The sequence below is a fragment of the Myotis yumanensis genome, unplaced genomic scaffold, assembly GCF_028538775.1.
Source record: "Myotis yumanensis isolate MYYU_CA2020_CCGP unplaced genomic scaffold, mMyoYum1.0.hap1 SCAF_11, whole genome shotgun sequence".
NCBI lineage: Eukaryota > Metazoa > Chordata > Mammalia > Chiroptera > Vespertilionidae > Myotis > Myotis yumanensis.
This window is the reverse complement of record NW_027223762.1, coordinates 36,434,095-36,456,609: the sequence shown is the minus strand read 5'-3', so window position 1 is coordinate 36,456,609 and position 22,515 is coordinate 36,434,095. Positions and strand designations below refer to the sequence as shown.

Sequence of the window (22,515 nt, the reverse complement as noted above, 5' to 3'; positions counted from 1 at the left end):
ATGGTATTTTAAAATTACAGCCTAAGTACCAGAGGTAATTTGTAGTGGAAAGAGCTAAAGAATAATTTTCCCTTTATAAAAAAAAATATGAGTTTATATTGATAGTTTCAATTAAATTCAGGACTGTAGAGTTTTTACTTCAGTCTTACTCATATCCTTTTGAACAGGCTGAAAACTGTAGTTCCTAATGATGTCAACATAATTACTCATTTGTTTTATCCTACAATATAAATAGAATGCTCTCAGAACTAACAATATGATTACTTTTGTAATGTAGGATTTCTTTTCCTTAAGATATATCCTTTGTGGATGAATGGATAAATTACTGTTTTAAAGTCAGTTGAAATAATTCTCTTTGGACCTGAGGGATATTGCACAGTAACTCAAACTGATGATGACAGAGATTGAATTGAGTCAATCTGTCCTGATAGTCCTTCAGATATTTATATGTACCCAGAGCAGGACCTGGCACATAGTAGGTGCTTGTATTTGTTGAATAAATGAATGGCTTGGGAGCTACTGGTATTGATGTTCAGTCAGGGGTGGAGAATGTCCAGCCCATGGGCCATATAAGACCTGCAAAATCATTTGGAATGGCCCTGCAAAGCATTAGAAGTGAGTTAATTAAATGTTTGACCAAATATAGCAGGCTAATTTTTAAGTTGATACTTTTGTATGGCCCAAGAACGGTATTATAAATATCCAAATGGCCCTTGGCAGAAAAAAGGTTCCCCACCCCTGCAGTAAATGATTAGTGAAGAAAGGACTCAGAATATCTGAATATTTTATCTGTAAAAGCAGACAAAAAAAACAGTCACGGAATTTCTAGAACCAGGTTTCCTATAACATTTAACTGGAAGTTAAAAAGAAAAATAGAATTTGGGAGGTGATGTGAAACTGTTGCAGTTATTTTTGTTAAGTTAAAGGACTCCATTTTACTAAAGCATCACATTATTGCACAAGTACTGTCAGAAAAGTTTTGCCTATAGTTCCCTTAATCGTGGAGTGAATTTGGATTTTTTATATGTAACATTTTCTTCTTCCTTTGTAGGCATTTGGGATCACAGCTTTGTGAATTAGAAAAACTGATAGATAAAATGATGATTGCAGAATTTTCTACTTATTGTCACAGTGACTTAAATAGACCACTGGAAGACGACTATCAGATTTTAGAAGAGGTATGGTTTTTAAGCACTGGAATGAAATTTATATCATTGCTTGGTGCTAATTCCTAAAATCCTTAGTTTAGAACACATTCTTCTCAGATTATAGTGAACAAAATTACACTAAATTTCAAGTTTTATTAGACCTATAAAGTACTTCACATGTGATTTTAGCAAGTACCATAATTGTTTATTATCCTGTGAAATTAGAGAATAAAATAATTTTATAGCTTAATTAGAAATTGGAGTTAAAATGAGGTCTCTATATAGATTACAAACCAATTTCAAAATGTAGATATGGACAAATTAACGTATATCCATGTATATGCATGTACTGGAGTATATCTCTTTAAAAAGTGATTATTCTTATATGATAACTCATCAGTCATTCACATTCACTGAGCACTTATTATGAACATGTTTTATGCACATGCATATACAAGTACATCATATCCAGGCTTTACTTATCTGGTAACTTATCAATGCTAATTAATGCTAAGAAATAGTAAAGTTCCAAAAAGCCCTGATAGCAATCTAAGTAGTTAAGAGCTATTTGTACCTGTTAGCAGTTAATTCTCCACAGATAGTCCAGGTCATCATTCCAGTCTTCTAGACCACTAATTAAAAAGCACATGGATCACAGAGTATTGTTAGTCATCAGGGTTTAAGAAGGGTATTTTCTAGCTACTTGAAACTAGGCTAAAATACATTTTTGTATTGTCTTGCCCTTAAACCAGCTTCATTTGATCCACTCTTATGGAATAGGATTTATTTGTTTTAGGACACTGACTCCAAAAATCTGATGACCAGATTGCAGTAGAAGGGTTTTTGGTTTTTTTTTCCCTAGGCTTCTAAAAAATACCATGTGTAGTATAGGTTTCTGAGCATCTAAAAATAAAACCTTTGGTGTTTAATATTTCTAAGATTATTTGGTATTTAAAGTGTGAAGTTACACACTCTTCTTTTATTTTGATAGGAAAGACTAGTATCTCTTGTATTTGGACTTTTAAAACAAAGAAAACTTAATTTTTTAGAAATCTATAGTGAAGAAATGATTATTACGGCAAAGAATATCATTAAACAGGTAATTATACATTTTTTATTTGATATATTTTGTTCTAGAATCTTTTGTGAAGTTTGTTTTTACATGATCCTAGAAATAATATATATAGTATAATAGTAATATTTTTTCATTTATTTAAAAGCTGAAAATGTAGAAAAGTAGAACATAGCCCTATCAGCTAAAATATTATAATATTTACAAGTATAAATTGTTACTGATGTTTTTAATTATTATTATCATCCTATATATATTTTTATTTGTTAATATATTTCAGTTAGATTTTTAGTGATTGTATAAAATTTCATCAATATTATGTTAAACTTAACATTTTCTTTATGCTGCATATTTAAGTTGTTTTCAGTTTGGTACTGTTAAGAACATTGTGACAAGTGTCTGTGGTATACAGTTTTGTTTGTTTGGTTTTATATAAGACTGTTTCCTTATAACTGATTTCTGAAAGTGGAATTATTGGTCAGATAGTGACCAATTTTTAAATTTTTAAAAATTAACAGTATATACTGTCACCAGCAGTAGATAAATGTTCATTTCATCTTACATTTGATCTCTAAGAAATCATAATTGTAAACTGAAATCCATGTGTTTTTTTTTAGTCTTTCCTGATCTCTGTTTTGGCTTTTTTTACTCAGATAAATCTTATTTACTGAACTTCAGTTTTTCTGTATAAAAAAAACACACAACAATTTAAAATGTGTTTACTAGGCTTAATTGACCATCATGAAGTTGAATGTACAATACCAAGTTTTTAATGTTTAAATAAAATCAAATAAAAAATTATAGTCACCCCATCTTTTACCTCTTTCAAACACTGGCTGAAACACTATTTTAAAATAGTTAAAACCACTTTAAAAAATTGTTGGCACTATCTGCTAGTGCTAAATATACACTTAAGACTCAGTAGTTATACTTCAAAGTATTTACCTGACAAAAATGCATACATAAGCTCACCGAAGACACAAGAATTTCATTGTAGCACTATTTATATTAAAAAAATGGAAAAAAATTCTGTCATCAGTAGAAAAGATAAATAGAATTGTGGTATATTTATATAATTGAATACTATACACCAATGAGAATGAATAAATTACATACAACAATGTGCATGAATATCACATACATAATGTGTAGCCAAATAAACTATACACTGTATGATTCCACTGACTTGATTCAAACATCTATTGTTTTAGGAATCAGGATAGGAGTGACTTTTGGGAGGAAACAGTTACTTGGAGGGGAGCAGGAGAATGGCTTACTGACAGTGTTCAGTTTCATGATCTGAGTTCTGGTTACACAGGTGTATTCCATTGTGAAAAAATATTGAGCAATAAACATAATTTGTACAATTTTCTGTAAGAATACTATGCTTTTAAATAAGTTTTTTAAACTGCTGTTTTAATTCCCAGACTTCTCTTGAAGTCTAAGCATTTTTTTTCTCAACTTTAAACTGTTGCATGTATTGCAAGAATATGTAACTTCCGTTCTAGCTGGTTTGGCTCAGTGGATAGAGTATCGGCCTGGGACCTAAGGTTCAATTCCGGTCAAGGGCACGTGCCTGGGTTGCGAGCTAGATCCCCAATGGTGGGTGTGCAAGAGGCAGTCGATCAATGATTCTTCTTATCATTGATGTTTCTATCTTTCTCTCTCTCTCTCCCCCACTTCATCTCTGAAATCAATAAAAATATATTTAAAAAAAGAAAAAGAAAATGTAGCTTCCAAAATAAATTTCTTTTGGAATTACATTTTTTAAAACTTAATTCTAGTTGGTAAACAATATTATATTGGTTATATTAGTTTCGACATTTTTATATCTTATAATATGATCACCCCACTGATTATAGTAATCATCTTCCCTGTGCAAACTTATCACAATATTACAGACTGTATTCCTTTTCCCCTTTTCACCCATCTACTCACTTCTGGTAATCATCCCTTTAGTCTCTGTTCTATAAATCTATTTTTGTTTTGTTTGTTCATTTGTTGTTGTTTTTAGATTCCACACATAAGTGAAACTATACCATATTTGTGTTATTTCACTTAGCACAATACCCTCTAGATCCATCCATGTTCTTGCAAATGGCAAGATTTCATTCTTTTTTATTGCCGCATAATATTCCACTGTGTGTGTGTATATACACATTATACAATACTACGTATGTGTGTGTCACACATCTTTAGCCATTCATCTATTGACATACCTCCTGAACAAAATTGTCAGCAGAATACTAGCAAACTGAATTCAACAGTACATTAAAGGGTTATACTACATAATCAAATAGGATTTATACCAGGGATACAAGTGTGGCTCAACATCCAAAAAACAACGTGATTCATCACATCAACAAAACCAAGGCTAAAAATCCTATGATTATCTCAATAGATGCAGAAAAAGCACTTTGCAAAATTCCACATCCATTTATGATAACTCTCAACAAAGTGGGTATAGAAAGATCTTACCTCAACTTGGTGAAGGCTCTATATGACAAGCACACAGCTAACATCATACCTTATGGTGAAAAGCTAAAAGCTTTTCCTCTAAGATCAGGAATAAGACAAGGATGCCCACTCTCACCACTATTACAACATAATACTGGAAGCCCTTGCCACAGCAATCAGACAAGAAAAATAAATAAAAGGCTCCAAATTGGAAAGGAAGAAGTAAAACTGTCACTATTTGCAGATGACATGATACTATATATAGAAAACCCTAAAGAATCCAACTAAAAGATAATAGAATTAATAAAGAAATTCACTAAAATAGTGGGATACAAAATCAGCATACAGAAATTTGTCATATTTTATTTGGGGTTTTAATATGGGGTTTATATCTTGTTCCTAAGTATTATAATTCTGTGTTCTTTTATGTTTTGAATAGTTTTAAATAGTAGGAGATTTTAATTAATACAGTTTAAGCTACCCTGGAATAATTATTTAATAGGGTAATGGTAATGTTGAAGTTTTTTAAACACCTTGAGGTATGTATAAGAGACACAAGAGGAGTCTGGTAAGATAATTATCAGAATCTTTGAGGCCTTTTTACTTTCATTTAATTTTAAGATGTATTTTCAAAGTAACACTTCTTAAATTTTTCTCATTTCTACCCATTGAAGCCCTTTTAAATATACATACAGTACTTAGAATTCACATTAATCACATTTTTTTTCTTAAATTTTGCAGTGTGTGATTAATAAAGTTTCACAAATAGAAGAACTAGACACAGATGCTGTTACGAAGTAAGTATAAATATCAGTCACAGAATTCCTTCTGAATTCTATTAAGGGAAGAGAGCAGTTAATAGAATTCAAAAGGAGAAAGATATGTAGTGGTAGGGAAAAAAAAAGACATTCAGTAGTTGAAATTATCTTCACTGGAGGGAGGCAGTCATCTGGAGGTAACCCCTCAAGGAGAGGAGATGGAGTTATGAGCACCTTTTCTCCTTCCTGTCTTTTTAAACAATTTTTATTGATTGTTTTGGGGTTTTTTTTTAAGAGAGAGAAAGTAAGGGAGAGAGAGAGGGAAGAGAAACATCCATGTGAGAGCAAAACATTGATCAGCTGCCTCCTGCACACCCACTACAAGGGGATTGAGCCCACAAGCTGGGCCTGTGCCCTGACCAGGAATCAAACCTGCAATCTTTCAGTGCTCAGTACTACGCCCAGTCAACTGACATACATTGGCCAGGGCTCTTCTTTCCCATCTTTTGTAAAGGACCAAGCCCAGCAGATCAGCCTCCCAGGGCAGACAGAGGTTAGAGAGGATACAATGTAGATATGGAGGGGGGAAATTAAAGATAATCCATTTCAGAGGATATCAGTGTGAAATTTAAATTAGTTGCCCAAATAATTAAAACCCAGCTTCTAATTGGCTTTGAAAAGTTGAGTACATGATTTTGAATTGCCCATATCTATAACTTTATTTTCACCATTGTAATCCCTATTCTTTTATTTTGAGAATAGTGATAAATATTTTATGACTATGAATTTCTCATTCAAATAGATAAACTTTATTGACTGGCCTAAAATATGACTAACAGTATGGACAAATGTGAAACTCCTCTAGGTCAGACTCATAGAATGAGGATGTGGAGTTTTAATTTACATACCATTACCTAGTGAAAACTCAGTTTCAGAGTTAGTTGGAGCAGCCCTAATACTGCAGGAATCACTAGTGCAGTAGTTAGAAAAGTTAAGTTATTGGGACACTTTTAAAAGCCCTATAGAAATGGAGAGTCAGTTATTTTTAATTTTTTTCTTCCCTAGGATATTTCCTCAAATAGAGAACTTCCTGTATCTCAAGTATAGGAGTATCTTTGGAATATAAACTCTTAGCTGCAGCAGCATTCATTAAAAATTTAGTGTAATGTCATTGTAATACTATAAAATATTTTTATGGCACTATTTTGCATTAACTTTTTATCTTGAAGTTATTGATTGTTGTCAGCTATAAAATATTGGCTATACTATTATATATTATACTAATACGATATATAATGACTCATATATATGTATACTGATACCATACTGGTTAATACATAGAACTTTATATGCACCATGAATTATTCTATGTACTTCTTATTAGCTCAGTTAATATTCATAGCAATCATACAAGGTAAGTTCTGTTACTTTCACCCATGTTAAGGTGAGAAAATGAGAGCATGCAGGGGTTAAGTCACTTGTCCAAAGTCATACAGCTAGTAAATGGCAGGCCTGGAATTTGATCCAAGGCATTGTGGGCCCGGAGCTCATGCTCTTAGCCACCATTGCCATATATGGAAAAGTACTTTTTAGCTTGTAATTAGAAAAGTAGGTTATTAAGTTATTAAGGGAGATGTTATATTCCTATTTTTACTTATTTCAGAATACTTCTTCTCCACCTTAAACCAAAATTGGTTTATCTCTCTCTGGCTTTTCACCCAATGGTCACGAATCATGCTCACATGGAATTATTTTGTAAGATTCATAAGTCAGTATACTTGACTAGATTAGTCTTAAAGATATTTAACCAAGCAGGAGTTGGTTGGTAATTGACCCCAACTCAATTTTTTGATATAAGGTATCTAGATGAAATTACATAATTCTTATGTTACTAGATAGTATTTAGTATACTAGTATAAAAACTATACTAGAATTTAGTATAGTTTCCTTTAATTCATACGTTTATTTCATATATCATTTGACTCAAAGACAATCATTATTTTTGTTTGATTTCTTTTTTTTTTTAGGCTCGCAGATCAGATGAGAATGTTGAATTTTCCTCAGTGGTTTGATCTGCTAAAGGATATTTTCTTTAAGTTTACAGTTTTCCTACAGAGAGTTAAGGTAAGCTTATATGATTATCAGTTTATCCAAAATATCCCTAAAATTAAGTCAACTTTCTAGATTTATAAATATATATAGAATCAAACTAGAATAAAACACAATTTCTTTGCTTCAGTAATTTTTCCAAGTCCTGTTTTTAAATAAGATTTGAAGTGTTGCAGAGTATTTTGGTACCTTTTATAATTTGGATGATTTATTTGATATTAAAAAGAAATAAGCTTGCTTGGCATTAAATGTTATACAATAAATATTTTCTGATTTCATGAGGCTTGAATCTCTCTAGATTATCTAGAGGTCCAATGTTGTATAAAATTAAAAAATATGTCCTAAATCACTTAATTTTTCTAGAAATTTAGTGTTGATGATGGCATTTTTAAACATATTTCATATTTAAATTGCTTTATTATTGTCCTTCGTTGCAGGTTTTTATTTCATTTTTCGATCTGGGATCCAATTAAGGATCATGTATTACATTTAATTATTTTGTCTTTTTAGTCAAACCACTTACTTTTAGGCCATTAAATATAAAGAAAAGAACACATACCACACAGCGTTTTGGGGAAGAAAAGATTTCACAGGCTCTAATACATTTTGTTTGGGATTGTATTTTAATAAGAGAAAGTCATTAGGAATTACTGAGTATAGTAGGCTATTTATGAAATGAGATATTCTTTTAATTATCATATATCAGTATTATGTTATATGTACTGGTTAACATTCTGGCATCTCCTGAGTATCATGTTAAAATGGTCTTAGGGACTTAGGGACTTATCTATGACATGACTTTCCATTGATGACATTTGAGTATTGCTAAGTCACATGCATAAGCTCTCCAGAGTGGGAAAAGTTGAATAAAATGTTATTCACTATACCTAATTTAGACTCCTACCAAAATGTTGATCCCACCTGTTGACAGAGATAGGAAACCTGTATCTGTGGATTGATCAATAACTAGGTCATGTTTTCACTTTTCCTTATATTCCCACCATGACATCACTTCTGTTATTGCATGTCTGGAAATGGAGGATTTTCACATTGCATAGAATTGGCATTCTCACTAAGATCCTTGAAAATCTCACCAAATCCCTGATGGTCTCATGAAGATTCTTGAGTAACCTTATAACCATGGTTTTGAACTCTATATCCAGTAGTTTGCTTTCTTCCATTTCTTTCATTTGTGACATGTTTCTTTGTCTCCACATTTTCCCTGCTTCCCTGTATTTGTTTCTATGTATTGGTAGAGCTGCTATGTCTCCTAGAGTAGGTAGAGTGGCCTTGTGTAGTAGGTGTCCTATAGAGCCTAGTGGCTTAGCCTCCCCAGTCACCTGAGCTGGGCACTCTAGGTGCCCCCCTTTGTGGGCTGTGTGCACAGTCTTGTTGTAGTTGAGACTTGATTGCTGTTGGTGTCACTGGGAGGAATTGACCTCTAGGCCAATTGACTGTGAAGACCAGCTGCGACTACAGTGCGAGAACTGCTGTGCAGGAGACACCCCTATAGAGCAGGACTTGCTTCAGTGGGACTTTGGTGTTCACTGAGTCTGCCACTTGAGTGGTCACTTATAGATATGTAGAGCTATAATCTGATATGGTCTGATGATGACCACTGGGTGCACTAGCTCTTGAGTCTCCAAGGAGGTGCAAAGTCAGCCACTGCCTGAGGCCACCCAGCAGGAGCTACAGAGAGATCTGCAGATTCCTCCTACTTGTATCGGGCTTGGAAGTGCCCAGGCAAGGCTTAGCTGTAAAGCAAGGCAGGCTGGTACTAGTGCCAGGTCTTAGGCCTTTTATTGATAGATTTGGGGCTCCTTGACCCAGCTACAGCTTGTTTGAGAGATTTTAGCAAAGTCTGAAGCCTGAGCAAGGACAGGCCATTCATATGCGAAAGCTGCTGCAAAGAGCATGGGTGGGGCTGCAAATTGGATGGGGTGGGGTCTCAGGGAATCACCAGGGCAGAGCAAACAGAAATGGCTGCCAATCAGCCCTGCAAAAGGGGAGGTCCCAGCATAGGAATAATGACCCCTGGGAGCACCTCCATCTGGGAGAAAGCCACTCCCGAGTTCCTGCCTTGATGCCAGATAATCCAATTCCTATTCATAAGTGTCTGGTGCTCCAGGGCTTCACATTGGCACTAGAGCTCAGAGGAAGTAGGACCTTGTAAGTTTAGTTTATGTGCCGGCCCTTTAAGAGGAACATCTGGGTCTCCAGCAGCCTCCATGTCACTCAACCACAATCCCCGCTGGTTTTGACAGCCCTTAGTTATGGGGGCTTCATTTCCTAGCTTTGGGAGCCTGGGTTGGGGATCTAGTGGGCATGGGACCCCTTGCTCCTCACAGAGGGCCTCCACAGAGGGCATTTCCGTCCTGATTAAAAAAACTGCACACACGGGTGCCGGTCCAGCCTGGTCCGTGCCTCTGCCCCTCCTACCAGTCTCAGCGTGCTTTCTTCTTCACTTCTCTAGTTGTAGGACTTCTATTCAGCTAGCTTTCAAGTGGTTCTGGATGATGGTTGTCTGTATTTTAGTTGTAATTTTGATGTGATTGTTGGAGTCAGCGAGTAAGGTGTTTACCTACATCGCCATCTTGGTTTTCCCTTAACCATTTTTAATTGTACAGTTTAGTGGTATTCACATTGTTTTGCTACTATCATCACCATCCATCTACAGAACTTTTCATCTGAAAATATTGAAACTCTGTAGCTATTAAAACAATAAGTTGCCCAGCCTTTGTGGGTCAGTGGTTGAGTGTCGACCTATGAACCAGGAGGCTGTGGTTCTATTCCAGATCAGGGCACATGCCCAGGATGTGGGCTCCATTCACATAGGGGGCATGCAGGAGTTAGCCAACCAGTGATTTTCTCTCATCATTGATGTTTCTATTTCTTTCTCTCCCTTTTTCTCTCTGCAATCAATAAAAACATATCCTATATAATAAAAGCATAATTTGCTAAGTGTCTGACTGATTGGTCGACTGTTTGGTTGACTGCTCGACCAGTTGCTATGACATGCACTGACCACCAGGGGGCAGACGCTCCAACCAGTAGGTTAGCTTGCTGCTGGGGTCCTGCTGATTGGGACTGGGCGAGAGGGCCGGACACACCCTGGAGCCCTCCCATGGTTCCTCCCCAGCTGGCTGGCCAACCTCCCGTGACCCCTCCCCGGCTGGCCGGTCCCCATCGGCCCTGATCCGGACTGAGTGAGATGGCCCCAATTAGCCCCGATTGCTGGCCAGGCCTAGGGACCCCACCCGTGCATAAATTTGTGCACCGGGCCTCTAGTTAAAAAATAAAATAAAATAAACAATTACTTACCTTTTCCTCCTTCCATCTCCTGGCAACCACCATTTACTTTCTGCCTCTCTGAGTTTGACTGCTGTAGGTACCTCATATAATTGTAATTATATAGTATTTTTTTGTTGTTAATCCTCACATTAGGGTATTTTCCATTGCTTTTCAGAGAGAGCAGAAGGGAGGGAGAGAGAGAGACATTGATGTGAGAGAGACACATCAACTTGTTGCCTCTCATATGTGCCCCAACCGGGGGTGGGGAGTGAACCCACAACCTAGGTATGTGCCCTTGACTGAGAATTGAACCTGCAACTCTTTGGTGTGGGAGCCGATGCTCCAGCCATTGAGCCACACCGGCCAGGGCTAAATATACAGTATTTGTTCTTTTGAGATTGGTTTGTTTCATTTAGCTTAATGTTCTCAAGGTTCATTCATTGTGGCATGTGTCAAAATTTCATTCATTTCTAAGGTTAAATAACATTCCATTTAAATATATACACTGAGTGGCCAGATTATTATGACCACCTGATGTTTGTAGGCAAATTAGCTATAATTTCGTGAAGTTGCTAGAGGGCCAGACCATTATAAATAGGGAAGCAGGTTGTTGACTATGACAGTAGAAGTGATTTTTTTCTGAAGATATGGGTAAACAACGCGATTTAACAGCCTTTGAACGTGGGATATATATATAGTATATACCACATTTTGTTCATTCCTTCTTCTGTCAGTGGACACTTGAGTTGCTTCCACATTTTGCTATTGTGAATAATGCTTCACAATATGAACAAATATCTCATAGCTGCTTTCAGTTCTTTTGGTATATGTTCAGAAGTGGAATTGCTGGATTATATGACAATTCTTTTTCTGATTTTTCGAGGAACTTCCATGCTGTTTTTCATAATAGCTGCAGTTTTATATTCCCACCAGTAGTGCATAATGATTTTGATTTCTCCACATTCTTGCCAACACTTGTTGCTTTTTCTTTTTTTGATAGTAGACATCATAATGGGTATAAGGTTGTACTTCATTTTGGTTTGATTTTCATTTTTCTAATGATTAAGTGATGTTGACCTTTTTATGTGCTTATTGCTATTTTTAATATCTTTGGAGAAATATCTTCTTTGCTGCTCCTCCTCCGTCTCCTCCTCCGTCTTCTCCTCCTCCTTCTCTTCCTCCTCCTCCTTCGTCCTCCTTCTTTCTCCTTCTTCCTTCTTCTTCACCTTTTAACATTTCATGTAATATTGGTTAGGTGGTAATGAATTCCTTTAGCTTTTTCTTGTCTGGGAAGCTCTTTATCTGACCTTTAATTCTAAATGATAGCTTTGCTAAGTAGAGTAATCTCTGTTGTAGGTCCTTATTTTTCATCACTTTGAATATTTCTTGCCACTCCCTCTGACCTGCAGTGTTTCTGGTGATTTGATGTAGTCTGAAGCTGTTCATCAGGTGTGGGAGTCTGACCATTTTTTAATCAGATGTTTTTTTGTTTTTTGAATTGTAGGAGTTCTTTATATATTCTGGCTATTAACTCTTTATCAGATATATGATTTGCAAATATTTTCTCTCATTGTATGGGTTGCTTTTTCACCGTTTTTTTGTGCCCTTTGGTACACAAAAGTTTTTAATTTGGATATAGTTCACTTTTTCTTTTGTTGCCTGTGCTTTGGTGTCATATCCAAGAAAGCATCACCAAATTCAATGTTGTGAAGCTTTCCTTCTATGTTTTCTTCTAAAAGTTAATAATTTTAGGTTATATTTTAGATCTTTTAACTATTTTGAGTTAATTTTTGTATATAGTATAAGAAAAAGGTCCTACTTTGGTTTTTGCCCTGTGGGTATCCAGTTTTCTAAACACCATCTATTGAAGACGGTCTTGTTAACCTTGTCAAAAATCATTTGATCATATATGTGAGGGTTTATTTCTGGGTTCTTTATCCTATCCATTGATTTATATGTCTATATTTATGACAGTACTACACTTTTTGATAATGGTATCGCTTAGTAAATTTTGAAATCAGATCTCCAGCTATGAGAACTCCAACTTTGTTCTTCTTTACTGTTAATTCTATTTTGAATTTTTATTAAAATTCTTGTTTGTTGTCTGTACCCCAAAGATTAAGCTGATTTGTATAGCTGGGAAGAGAAAGACTGTGTCACCATCATAGTCTTTTTACTAAAAGAAAAAATTAAGACAGGAAATATGCAAGATGGAAAGATATGAAGAAAAGTAAAATGAGGTTGGGGATATAATCACATCAAAGATTAAGACTGTAGTGGGGATTAAAATATTCAATGGGGAGTGTGGCAAGGAGCATGTTTGTGATAATAGAGAAGTTACTGATCAACAGAGAAAGAAAAAAATGTATGCATAAACACTTTGGTAGTGTAGCCCTTAAAGGCACAGAATTTCTGCAATATACTGTATGGGCTATTGTGTCTTAAGAGTGCTTTTAGTTCCAAATAACAGGAAAATACAATGGCCAGAGTGTCTTCAGCCATTAAGGGAACTTACTAGTATATATAACTAAAAAATATCCAGATGTAGGTCAGCTTTTAGGTGTTTGATAGAAAAGTTGATGATGTTATCTAGCCTTGGTTTTGTTTCTCTGCATTTTTCTCAGTTTGTCTTCTATGCATCTTCTTTAGCTTTAAGCTCAGGCCATGGTGGTTCCATGTGCTGATTGCATGAGCTTAGACCCTTAATCCTGTCTTTGAAGACCTGAGGTTGGAGTCTCTTAACCTAGAACCATGTAGATCTTGAAAAAGAAATCAGTGTTTTTAGAAAGGGGGCAACAAGTTATGAGAATGCCACCATGAATATTAAAGTAGGCAAGTAGCCCCTTATTTCCTAATAGTTCATAAAGACTTAATTTATATATAATTACTCTTAATTCATCTAGCTTTCAATATTTATTAAGTACTTCCTATGTGCCCAGCACTATTCTAGGCATTAGGATTAGAGTATATCAGAGCTAACATTCTAGTGAAGACCTAGAATTAAAAAGTTAAAAATATAATGATAACTGTTATATTTTTAAAACTGGGTAATGGGATGGAGTTGCTGGGAGGAGAGTCAGAGAAGGCCTCTTCGAGGAACTAACTTTGTGCAAGAACCTGAGTGATGAGAGGAAACACTTATGCAGAGGTCAAGGTGAAAAGCATTCCAAGCAGAGGAAACAACAAAGGGCCTTGAGATGGGAACAATAGAATTTAGAAGAGTAGAAAGAGAACCAGAATGTCTGCAGAGTGGTGAGTGAATGAAAACAGGCATGAGATGAGGAGAGAAATGGATCTAAGGTTAGGCATGGTAAGGAATGTGGATTTTTTTTTCTTTTAAGCAAGCACATCAATGAATATGATTTCTTACAAGCAAGTTATGTTTAGTGTAACCTATCTAAGAGGTTAGAGAAATCTGCAATATATTTAGGGAGATTTTAATTTACTAAATCAGCTAAAATACAGAAGTTTTATTTAAGCTTTAGGTAACCCATTTCTCTTGAGCAGTTCTTTTTCACAAGTCACCTTTACAGTGTAATAAAATAAAAGATTAGTAGAAATTCTTACATACATGACCTTGACTCATTTATAAAATGTTCATACACAGAATTTACTTTAGGAACTTTAGGTGCAAGATATTTTAAATCCTTTAAAAATGTATCCTGTTTTCTTATAGGCAACGTTAAATATCATTCACAATGTTGTTCTCTCAGTTCTTGACAAAAACCAAAGAACTAGAGAAATGGAGGATATTTTGCAACAGAAGAATGCTGCAAAGGATAATTCACTGGACACAGAGGTGGCATATTTAATCCACGAAGACATATTTATAAGTGATGCATTCAGTGAGAGTGAATTAACACCTATAACAAGTGACACTACCTCTCAAAGAAATGCATCTCCAAATAGTGAGCCCTGCAGCAGTGATTCAGTATCTGAACCAGAATGTACTACTGATTCTTCATCCAGCAAAGAGCAGACATCATCATCAGCTATTCCAGGAGGTGTGGACATTATGTGAGTATGGTAACTGCTTCCAACTAAACAAGATTTTGAGTCATCTTATTAATGGTTTCAATAGGTTGATTATTCAGTTTACTGAAAAACCATACAAACTTTGGTCTTGGAATTTATTTTAACAAAAATCAATTTTATGAAACAGGTATTTTATTGGAAATGTATGAAAGGTAGTTAGGAGGTGAGCTTTGGAAGTAATCGAGAATTGGAGAAGTTTAAGGCTAGAAAGGAACCATTTAAGTAAATGCCTTCATTTCAAAGAGCTTAGATGACTTAAAGACAGTAGTGACAGAACTTGTCCTGAAACTCAGATCAGTATCACCTATTTTTCTTTTCTTCTATGTCACCCTTGTATTTTGTATGTAGTAAAAATCTGTTTGATTTAGTTTTTGATTTTTCAAAGACATGAATTTCCAAGTGGATCACATTGTCTTTTTAAACATTACTTTTTAAAACTTACTATTTTGAAATAATTTCATATTTACAGAAAAGTTGCCAAAATAGTACTAAAGACTTTCATAATCCTTCACTTTGACTTCCCAGTTGTTAACAGGTTACCATATTGCCCTGTTTCTCCCACCCTTCCTTTTTCTCTCTCCTTCTCTCTTCCCCTTTCCTTCTTTGTCTCATGTTTTTTTTCTGAATCATTTGACAATAGGTTGCAGACTTGATGTCCCACTATCCCCAAATACTTCAGTGTATATTTCCTAAATACAATACCACTCCCTTAAATAACCACAGAATACCAATTAAAATCAAGGAAACAGTGATACATTATTACCATCTAATCTACAAACTGTATTAAGAATTCACCAATTGTCCCAATAATCTAGAATATAGAAAGAATGAAAATAAACAAAGCCAATAAAGTCTTTCTGGTCCAAGAATATAGTTTGGATTTAATTATTGTTAAGAATCATAAGAACTCAGAACTTCTGTTCATTTTCACATAAGTCAGCTTATGGCTCAGGAGCTTGCATTTACAGCATAAAGTCAACTATATCACCTCCATTCCCCAACAAAAAGAAAACCCAAATAAACCTCTGAACTACATATTAATAAAAACATTTTTTTTCTGTGTTCAGTCTAATAGTTTCACATTTACTGGTTAGGGTACAGTCTAAAACTGCTATTAAAAGAGATGTAAAAACCTCTATAGCTTAAGCAATATAGCATTATGGTCCTCTCATTTAACATTTCAGAGGTAAGTGGTCCAGAGCTGAAAAGGCAGCTCTCCTATCCTAATTGTGTAGCATCTATCTTTGTATAAGGAGGCTGCTCCAGGTTTGTTGTTGTTGTTGTTGTTTTGTTTTTAAATTTAATTCTTTATTGTTTAAAGTATTACATATGTCTCCTTTTTCCCCCATTGACCTTTCCGTGGACGTTCCCACCCCCCCACCCCCCCACCAGCACACACTCTCACCCCCCTACTGTCTGTGTTCATGGGTTATGCTTACATGCATGCATACAAGTCCTTTGGTTGATCTCTCACCACCCAAACTCCCCCACACCCCTGCCTTCCCTCTGAGGTTTGATGGTCTATTCAATGCTTCTATGTCTCTGAATCTATTTTAGTTCATTAGTTTATGTTGTTCATTATATTCCACAAATGAGTGAGATCATGTGATATTTATCATTCTCCGACTGGCGTATTTCACTTAGCATAATGCTCTCCAGGTCCATCCATGCTGTTGCAAATGGTAAGAGTTCCTTCTTTTTTACAGCAGCGTAGTATTCCATTGTGTAAATGTACCACAGTTTTTTTAATTTACTCATCTGCTGATGGGCACTTAGGCTGTTTCCAAATCTTAGCTATTGTAAATTGTGCTGCTATGAACATAGGGGTGCATATATCCTTTCTGATTGGTGGTTCTGGTTTCTTGGAATATATTCCTAGAAGTGTGATCACTGGGTCAAATGGGAGTTCCATTTTTAATTTTTTGAGGAAACACCATACTGTTCTCCACAATCACTGCACCAGTCTGCATTCCCACCAGGGTTTCTTTTTCTCCGAATCCTCACCAGCACTTGTCATTTGTTGATTTGTTGATGATAGCCATTCTGACAGGTGTGAGATGGTACCGCATTGTTGTTTTTATTTGCGTATCTTGGATGATTAGTGACTTTGAGCATGTTTTCATATGTCCTCTTTTGAATAGTATCTATTTAGGTCCTTTGCCCATTTTTTTGGTTGGATTGTTTAGCTTCCTTTTGTTAAGTTGTATGAGTTCCCTATAAATGTTGGAGATTAAACCCTTATTAGAGATAACATTGGCAAATATGTTCTCCCATGCAGTGGGCTCTCTGTTGTTTTGTTGATGGTTTCTTTTGCTGTGCAAAAGCCTTTTATTTTGATGTAGTCCCATTTGTTTATTTTCTCCTTAGTTTCCATTGTCCTAGGAGCCATGTCAGTAAAGCTATTGCTATGACATATGTCTGATATTTTGCTGCTTATGGATTCTTTTAGTATTTTTATGGTTTCCCATCTTATGTTTAAGTCCTTTATCCATTTTGAGTTTATTTTTGTGAATGATATAAGTTGGTGGTCTAGTTTCATTTTTTTGCATGTATCTGTCCAATTCTTTCAACACCTTTTATTGAAGAGACTGTCTTGACTCCATTGTATGCTCTTGCCTCCTTTGTCAAATATTAATTGAACATATGGCTTGGGTCGATTTCTGGGTTCTCTTTTTGGTTCCATTGGTCTATATGTCTGTTTTTGTCCAGTACCAGGCAGTTTGAGAACAGTGACTTTGTAATATAGCTTGATACCTGGTATTGTGATCCCACCTACTTTGTTCTTCTTTCTCAGAATTGCTGTGGCTATTCGGGGTCTTTTTTTTATTCCAGATGAATTTTTGGAGAGTTTGTTCTAGGTCTTGAAATATGCCATTGGTATTTTAATGGGGATTGCATTGAATCTATAGATTGCTTTGTGTAGTATGGACATTTTAATGATGTTGATTCTACCAATCCATGGGCACTGTATATTCTTCCATTTGTTTATGTCTTCTCTATCGCTTTTTCAGTGTCCTGTAGTTTTCTGAGTACAGGTCTTTTACTTCCTTACTTAAGTTGATTCCTAGGTATCTTAATTTTTTTTGGTATAATGGTAAATGGGATTTTTTTTCTAGTTTTTCTTTCTGTGAGTCATTATTGGTGTATAAAAAGCCATAGATTTCTGGGCGTTAATTTTATATCCTGCTACATTACCAAATTCATTTATTAAATCTAGTAGTTTTTTTATGGAGTCTTTAGGGTTTTCTATGTACAATATGTCATCTGCGAATAACGACAGTTTTACTTCTTCTTTTCCATTTTGGATACCTTTTATTTTTTCTTATCTGATCGCTATGGCTAGCACTTCTAGTACTATGTCAAACAGAAGTGGTGAAAGTGGGCATCCCTGTCTTGTTCCTGTTCTTAGGTAAAATGGTTTTAGTTTTTGCCCATTGAATATGACGTTGGCTGTAGGTTTGTCATATAAGGCTTTTATTATGTTGAGGTATGATCCCTCTATTCCCACTTTGCTGAGGGCTTTTATCAAGAAAGGGTGTTGGATTTTGTCAAATGTTTTTTCTGCATCAATTGATATGATTATGTGATTTTTGTCTCTCAATTTGTTCATGTGAGGTATCACATTTATTGATTTGCTGATATTGTACCAGCCTTGCATCCTGGAATAAATCCCACTTGGTCATGGTGTATGATTTTTCTAATGTAATGTCTGCATCCGATTTGCTAGAATTTTGTTGAGGATTTTGGCATCTATGTTCATCAGGGATATTGGCCTGTAATTCTCTTTCTTTGTGGTGTCTTTATCTGGTTTTGGGATTAGGGTAATGCTGGCTTCTTAGAATGAGCTTGGAAGTGTTCCTTCCTCTTGAATTTTTTGCAATAGTATGAGGAGGATAGGTTTTAGTTCTTTGAATGTTTGGTAAAACTCCCCTGTGAAGCTGTCTTGCCCCGGGCTTTTGTTTGCTGGAAGATTTTTGATTACTGCTTCAATTTCATTGGTAGTTATCGGCCTATTCAGGTTTTTTTATTCTTCCTGATTGAGTTATGGAAGCTTGTATTTTTCTAGGATTATGTCCATTTCGTCTAGGTTGTCCAGTTTGTTGGAGTAGAGTTGTTCATAGTATTTTTTTTATAATCCTTTGTACGTCTGTGGGATTGGTTGTTACCTCTTTCATTTCTGATTTAGTTTGAGTCCTCTCTGTTTGTTTCTTGGTGAGCCTAACTAGAGGTTCATCAGTCTTGTTTATCCTTTCAAAGAACCAGCTATGGGTTTTATTGATCTTTTGTATTGTTTTTTGGTCTCTATATTGTTTATTTCTGCTCTGATCTTTTTTATTTCCTTTCTTCTACTTACTCTGGCCTTTCCTTGTTGCTCTCTTTCTAATTCTTTACGTTGCAGGGTTAGATAATTTATTACCATTTTTTTGTGTGTGTTTTTTTTTAGGTAGGCCTGTAGAGCTATGACCTTTCCTCTCAGGATTACTTTCACTGTGTCCCATAGATTTTGGGTTGTTGTGTTTTTATTGTCATTTGTTTCCAAGATGCTTCTTAGTTCTTTGATCTCTTTGGTAACCCAAAGCCAGCAGGTGGACATCCCCCGAGGGTTCCCAGACTGTGAGAGGGCACAGGCCGGGCTGAGGGTCCTTCCCCGCCCCCCCCCACCCCCCCCGCAAGTGCACAAATTTTTGTGCACCGGGCCTCTAGTTAGAAATAAAATTACACTAATTCTGGTCTCATCCTCTTCATCTTTGTAACTTTGGGTAGGTCACTTTAAACCTTTAGAGATTCAGTGTCCTCATCTATAAAGAAGATATTTACATACTTGCCTCTGAATGTGAGAACCAAACAAATTACTATTTGTGAGAGTACTTTAAGAATATTAACCCCTCTATTATTTCAGAACATTAGTAAATAAATTTAGTGATACTATAATTTTGAAGGATAGCAGGAAATAACTTTCATTAATACCTTACTTAATCCAGTTAAAGTAGTGGTTTGCCTCAAAAATTAATATACATCAGAGCCTCTTTATAATATCTTTGAAAATTATTTTAATTCAACTGAAAGGGAGAAAATGATGCTAAGGCACTAACTTGGTTTACATAAACTGAATTGTTGCCATGGAATCTGTGATCTTTACATATACCAGGGGAAAATATATAAAAATTGAAAGTGATACATTTCCTTCTCAAAACTGGAAAAAATGCATAATATCTTATAAATACTTCTGTTCAATTTTAAGGTCTCTGAGGGCAGTGATCTGTTATATCCTCTCCAGTGCCAAGCATTTAAACATAGTAAATGCTCAGGAGATGTTAGTTCAGTTAAACTGAATGTTAACAAACATTCATAATTGTAAGTAAAAAGAGAGCTTGTTTGTCATTAAATAACATTCCTTCCTTTTTTCCTCCTTCCATTGTATCATCTTAAATACCTGTGCACAACTTATTACAGCAACCACTTTATACCTAAGTAGAATTTTTTTTGCTGTCATTTTCGCAAAATTTCCAACCAGAGTCTGAACTTAACTATTAAAAATATTAGTAGAAAGAGAAAATTATTCTTATATCAGATTAGGGTAAAATATATTTGTATTGTCTTGACTTGTTTAAGTGATAGATCCTTCACCACACCAAAAAAAAGTATTTGGTACATCACAGAATTTTTCCTCAAATGAGAATTTTATAGCGTTTAGTTTTTTATTGATATGTCACCTATGTAGAACAATGTGTTTACAACTTTCCCTGACTTAATCTATTTTTGATCATTTTCAGGGTGAATGAAGACATGAAATTAACTGACTTAGAACTAGGAAAGCTGGCAAATAATATCCAGGAGTTACTGTATAGTGCCTCAGACATATGCCATGATCGAGCTGTCAAATTTCTCATGTCAAGAGCAAAGGTTAGTTGTTTTGATAAAGCTTTAATATTTTATATATAGTGTAATTATTTGAAAATCTGGAATCATATCCCTGCTTATGTCCCTATGTTCCCCATAATGCATATTATATTTTTTAACACTTAATAAGATTATTAGGCAGATGTTAAAATAATCCAAATAAGAGAAATAGGAAAACGTATTCAAATATTCTTTTCAAGTAAATGATTTAATAAAATACTTATTTTGAAATATACCTTAATAATTAATATGAAATTAATAATGCTGTTTTGTACATGTGAATATAACTAGTCAAACAATTTATTATTAAAATTAGTTGAACTCCAATATTGTGAAATTTTTACATGATGTTGTGAATTTATTTGAGCTGCTGTATTTTAAGTGGGTTGAGATAAAATTTAGACATCAAGCTTTTTACATTCAATTTTTGAGACTAAAGTATTGGCATAATTAAAAATGATTTCAAAATAATTTTTATGAATTAATATATTAAATATCATAAAATAATTAATATTAACATTTGTCAAACTGAGTGGTTTTGTAGCAATCCATATTTGGTGATATACTAACTGTCACGAATTTTGTGTTATCTTTAAAATTTAGGATGGTTTTCTTGAGAAGCTAAATTCCACGGAATTCATAACACTTTCTAGGTTAATGGAAACATTCATTTTAGACACTGAACAGATCTGTGGAAGAAAAAGCATGTCATTACTTGGAGCACTTCAGAGCCAAGCTAATAAATTTGTAAATAGGTTTCATGAAGAGAGAAAAACCAAGCTCAGGTATCATTACCATGTCTATTTTGTCCTTCATTTTTTTTTCCCTTTCCTTTACAAAAACACAATTATATTTAAAAGAAGAAATTGAACTGATTGGCCAACCAAAACTCCTGACAAAGTTTTTTCTTTTTAATTAAAGGCAGATTCGGAATCAAAAATCACATTTTTTGGCTTTTCAAAATGAAGTTAGAATGTTTATTCCCATTAAAATATTTATCAGGAAGATCCTTAATAGTTTGCCTTTTCCCCCCACTGAAAGTGAAGATAATTATGTTTCATCACTCTTCTTGGTTAGGCTAAGAGATATAAAAAGAGAAATATTTTCTGAAAGTATTCATACTGTTTATGAATGATTTCAATTTACTAAGGTGTTCAGCACTTTTAAGTCTTATGTACTAACAATATAGCTAATAGCCATTGCTGTTTAAAAACTCAGTGTCTTGTATTGCATGAGCTCTACTTGAATTTAACTTATTTGTAGTTTTTATTATTAAAAGATATAACAAAAGTCTTATGTATTTTTCTCAGCTCTTTTCAACCAAGAAAAATGGCATTAAAATGTTATTAAGGTTTATCTTTCTTTTTACTTTTATATAGCCTCCTTTTAGACAATGAGCGCTGGAAACAAGCTGATGTACCTGCAGAATTTCAGGATCTTGTTGATTCTCTATCAGATGGAAAGATTGCTTTACCTGAAAAAAAGTCAGGGGGTATGTGTATTTTTTCACACATTCTTCCAATTTTATATTGTTTGTTCATTTTGTGGGAATGCTTAATATTTCATTAATTGACAATACCTCTTTAAAAGCCTAGAACTAATACTCCCAGCTTGGTTAGTAGTTGACTGGAAAGGTATCTGTGGTAATTTATAATTTAGATATTTATTGATGGGTAATCATATGCCAGATACTGTACCAGGTGCTTTTTCAAACTCCAGTTTTAAAACTCGATCTGCTATGAAG

At 34.7% G+C, this 22,515-nt stretch overlaps 1 protein-coding gene across 4 annotated transcripts in view; it reads left to right on the top strand.

Moving 5' to 3' along the window:
- The window catches only part of VPS54 (VPS54 subunit of GARP complex), a 101,016-nt gene that overhangs the window by 56,011 nt on the left and 22,490 nt on the right, over positions 1–22,515 (top strand). For all 4 annotated transcript variants that reach the window (XR_011473172.1, XM_070429330.1, XM_070429331.1 and 1 more), the window contains exons 8-15: positions 1,052–1,178; positions 2,140–2,247; positions 5,419–5,474; positions 7,463–7,559; positions 14,512–14,852; positions 20,645–20,774; positions 21,375–21,556; positions 22,151–22,263. Coding sequence is in view for 3 of the 4 variants with exons in the window: in XM_070429330.1 (XP_070285431.1) it covers positions 1,052–1,178; positions 2,140–2,247; positions 5,419–5,474; positions 7,463–7,559; positions 14,512–14,852; positions 20,645–20,774; positions 21,375–21,556; positions 22,151–22,263 (1,154 nt within the window). In the remaining variant the exon portion in view is untranslated. The remainder of the gene's footprint in view (positions 1–1,051; positions 1,179–2,139; positions 2,248–5,418; positions 5,475–7,462; positions 7,560–14,511; positions 14,853–20,644; positions 20,775–21,374; positions 21,557–22,150; positions 22,264–22,515) is intronic.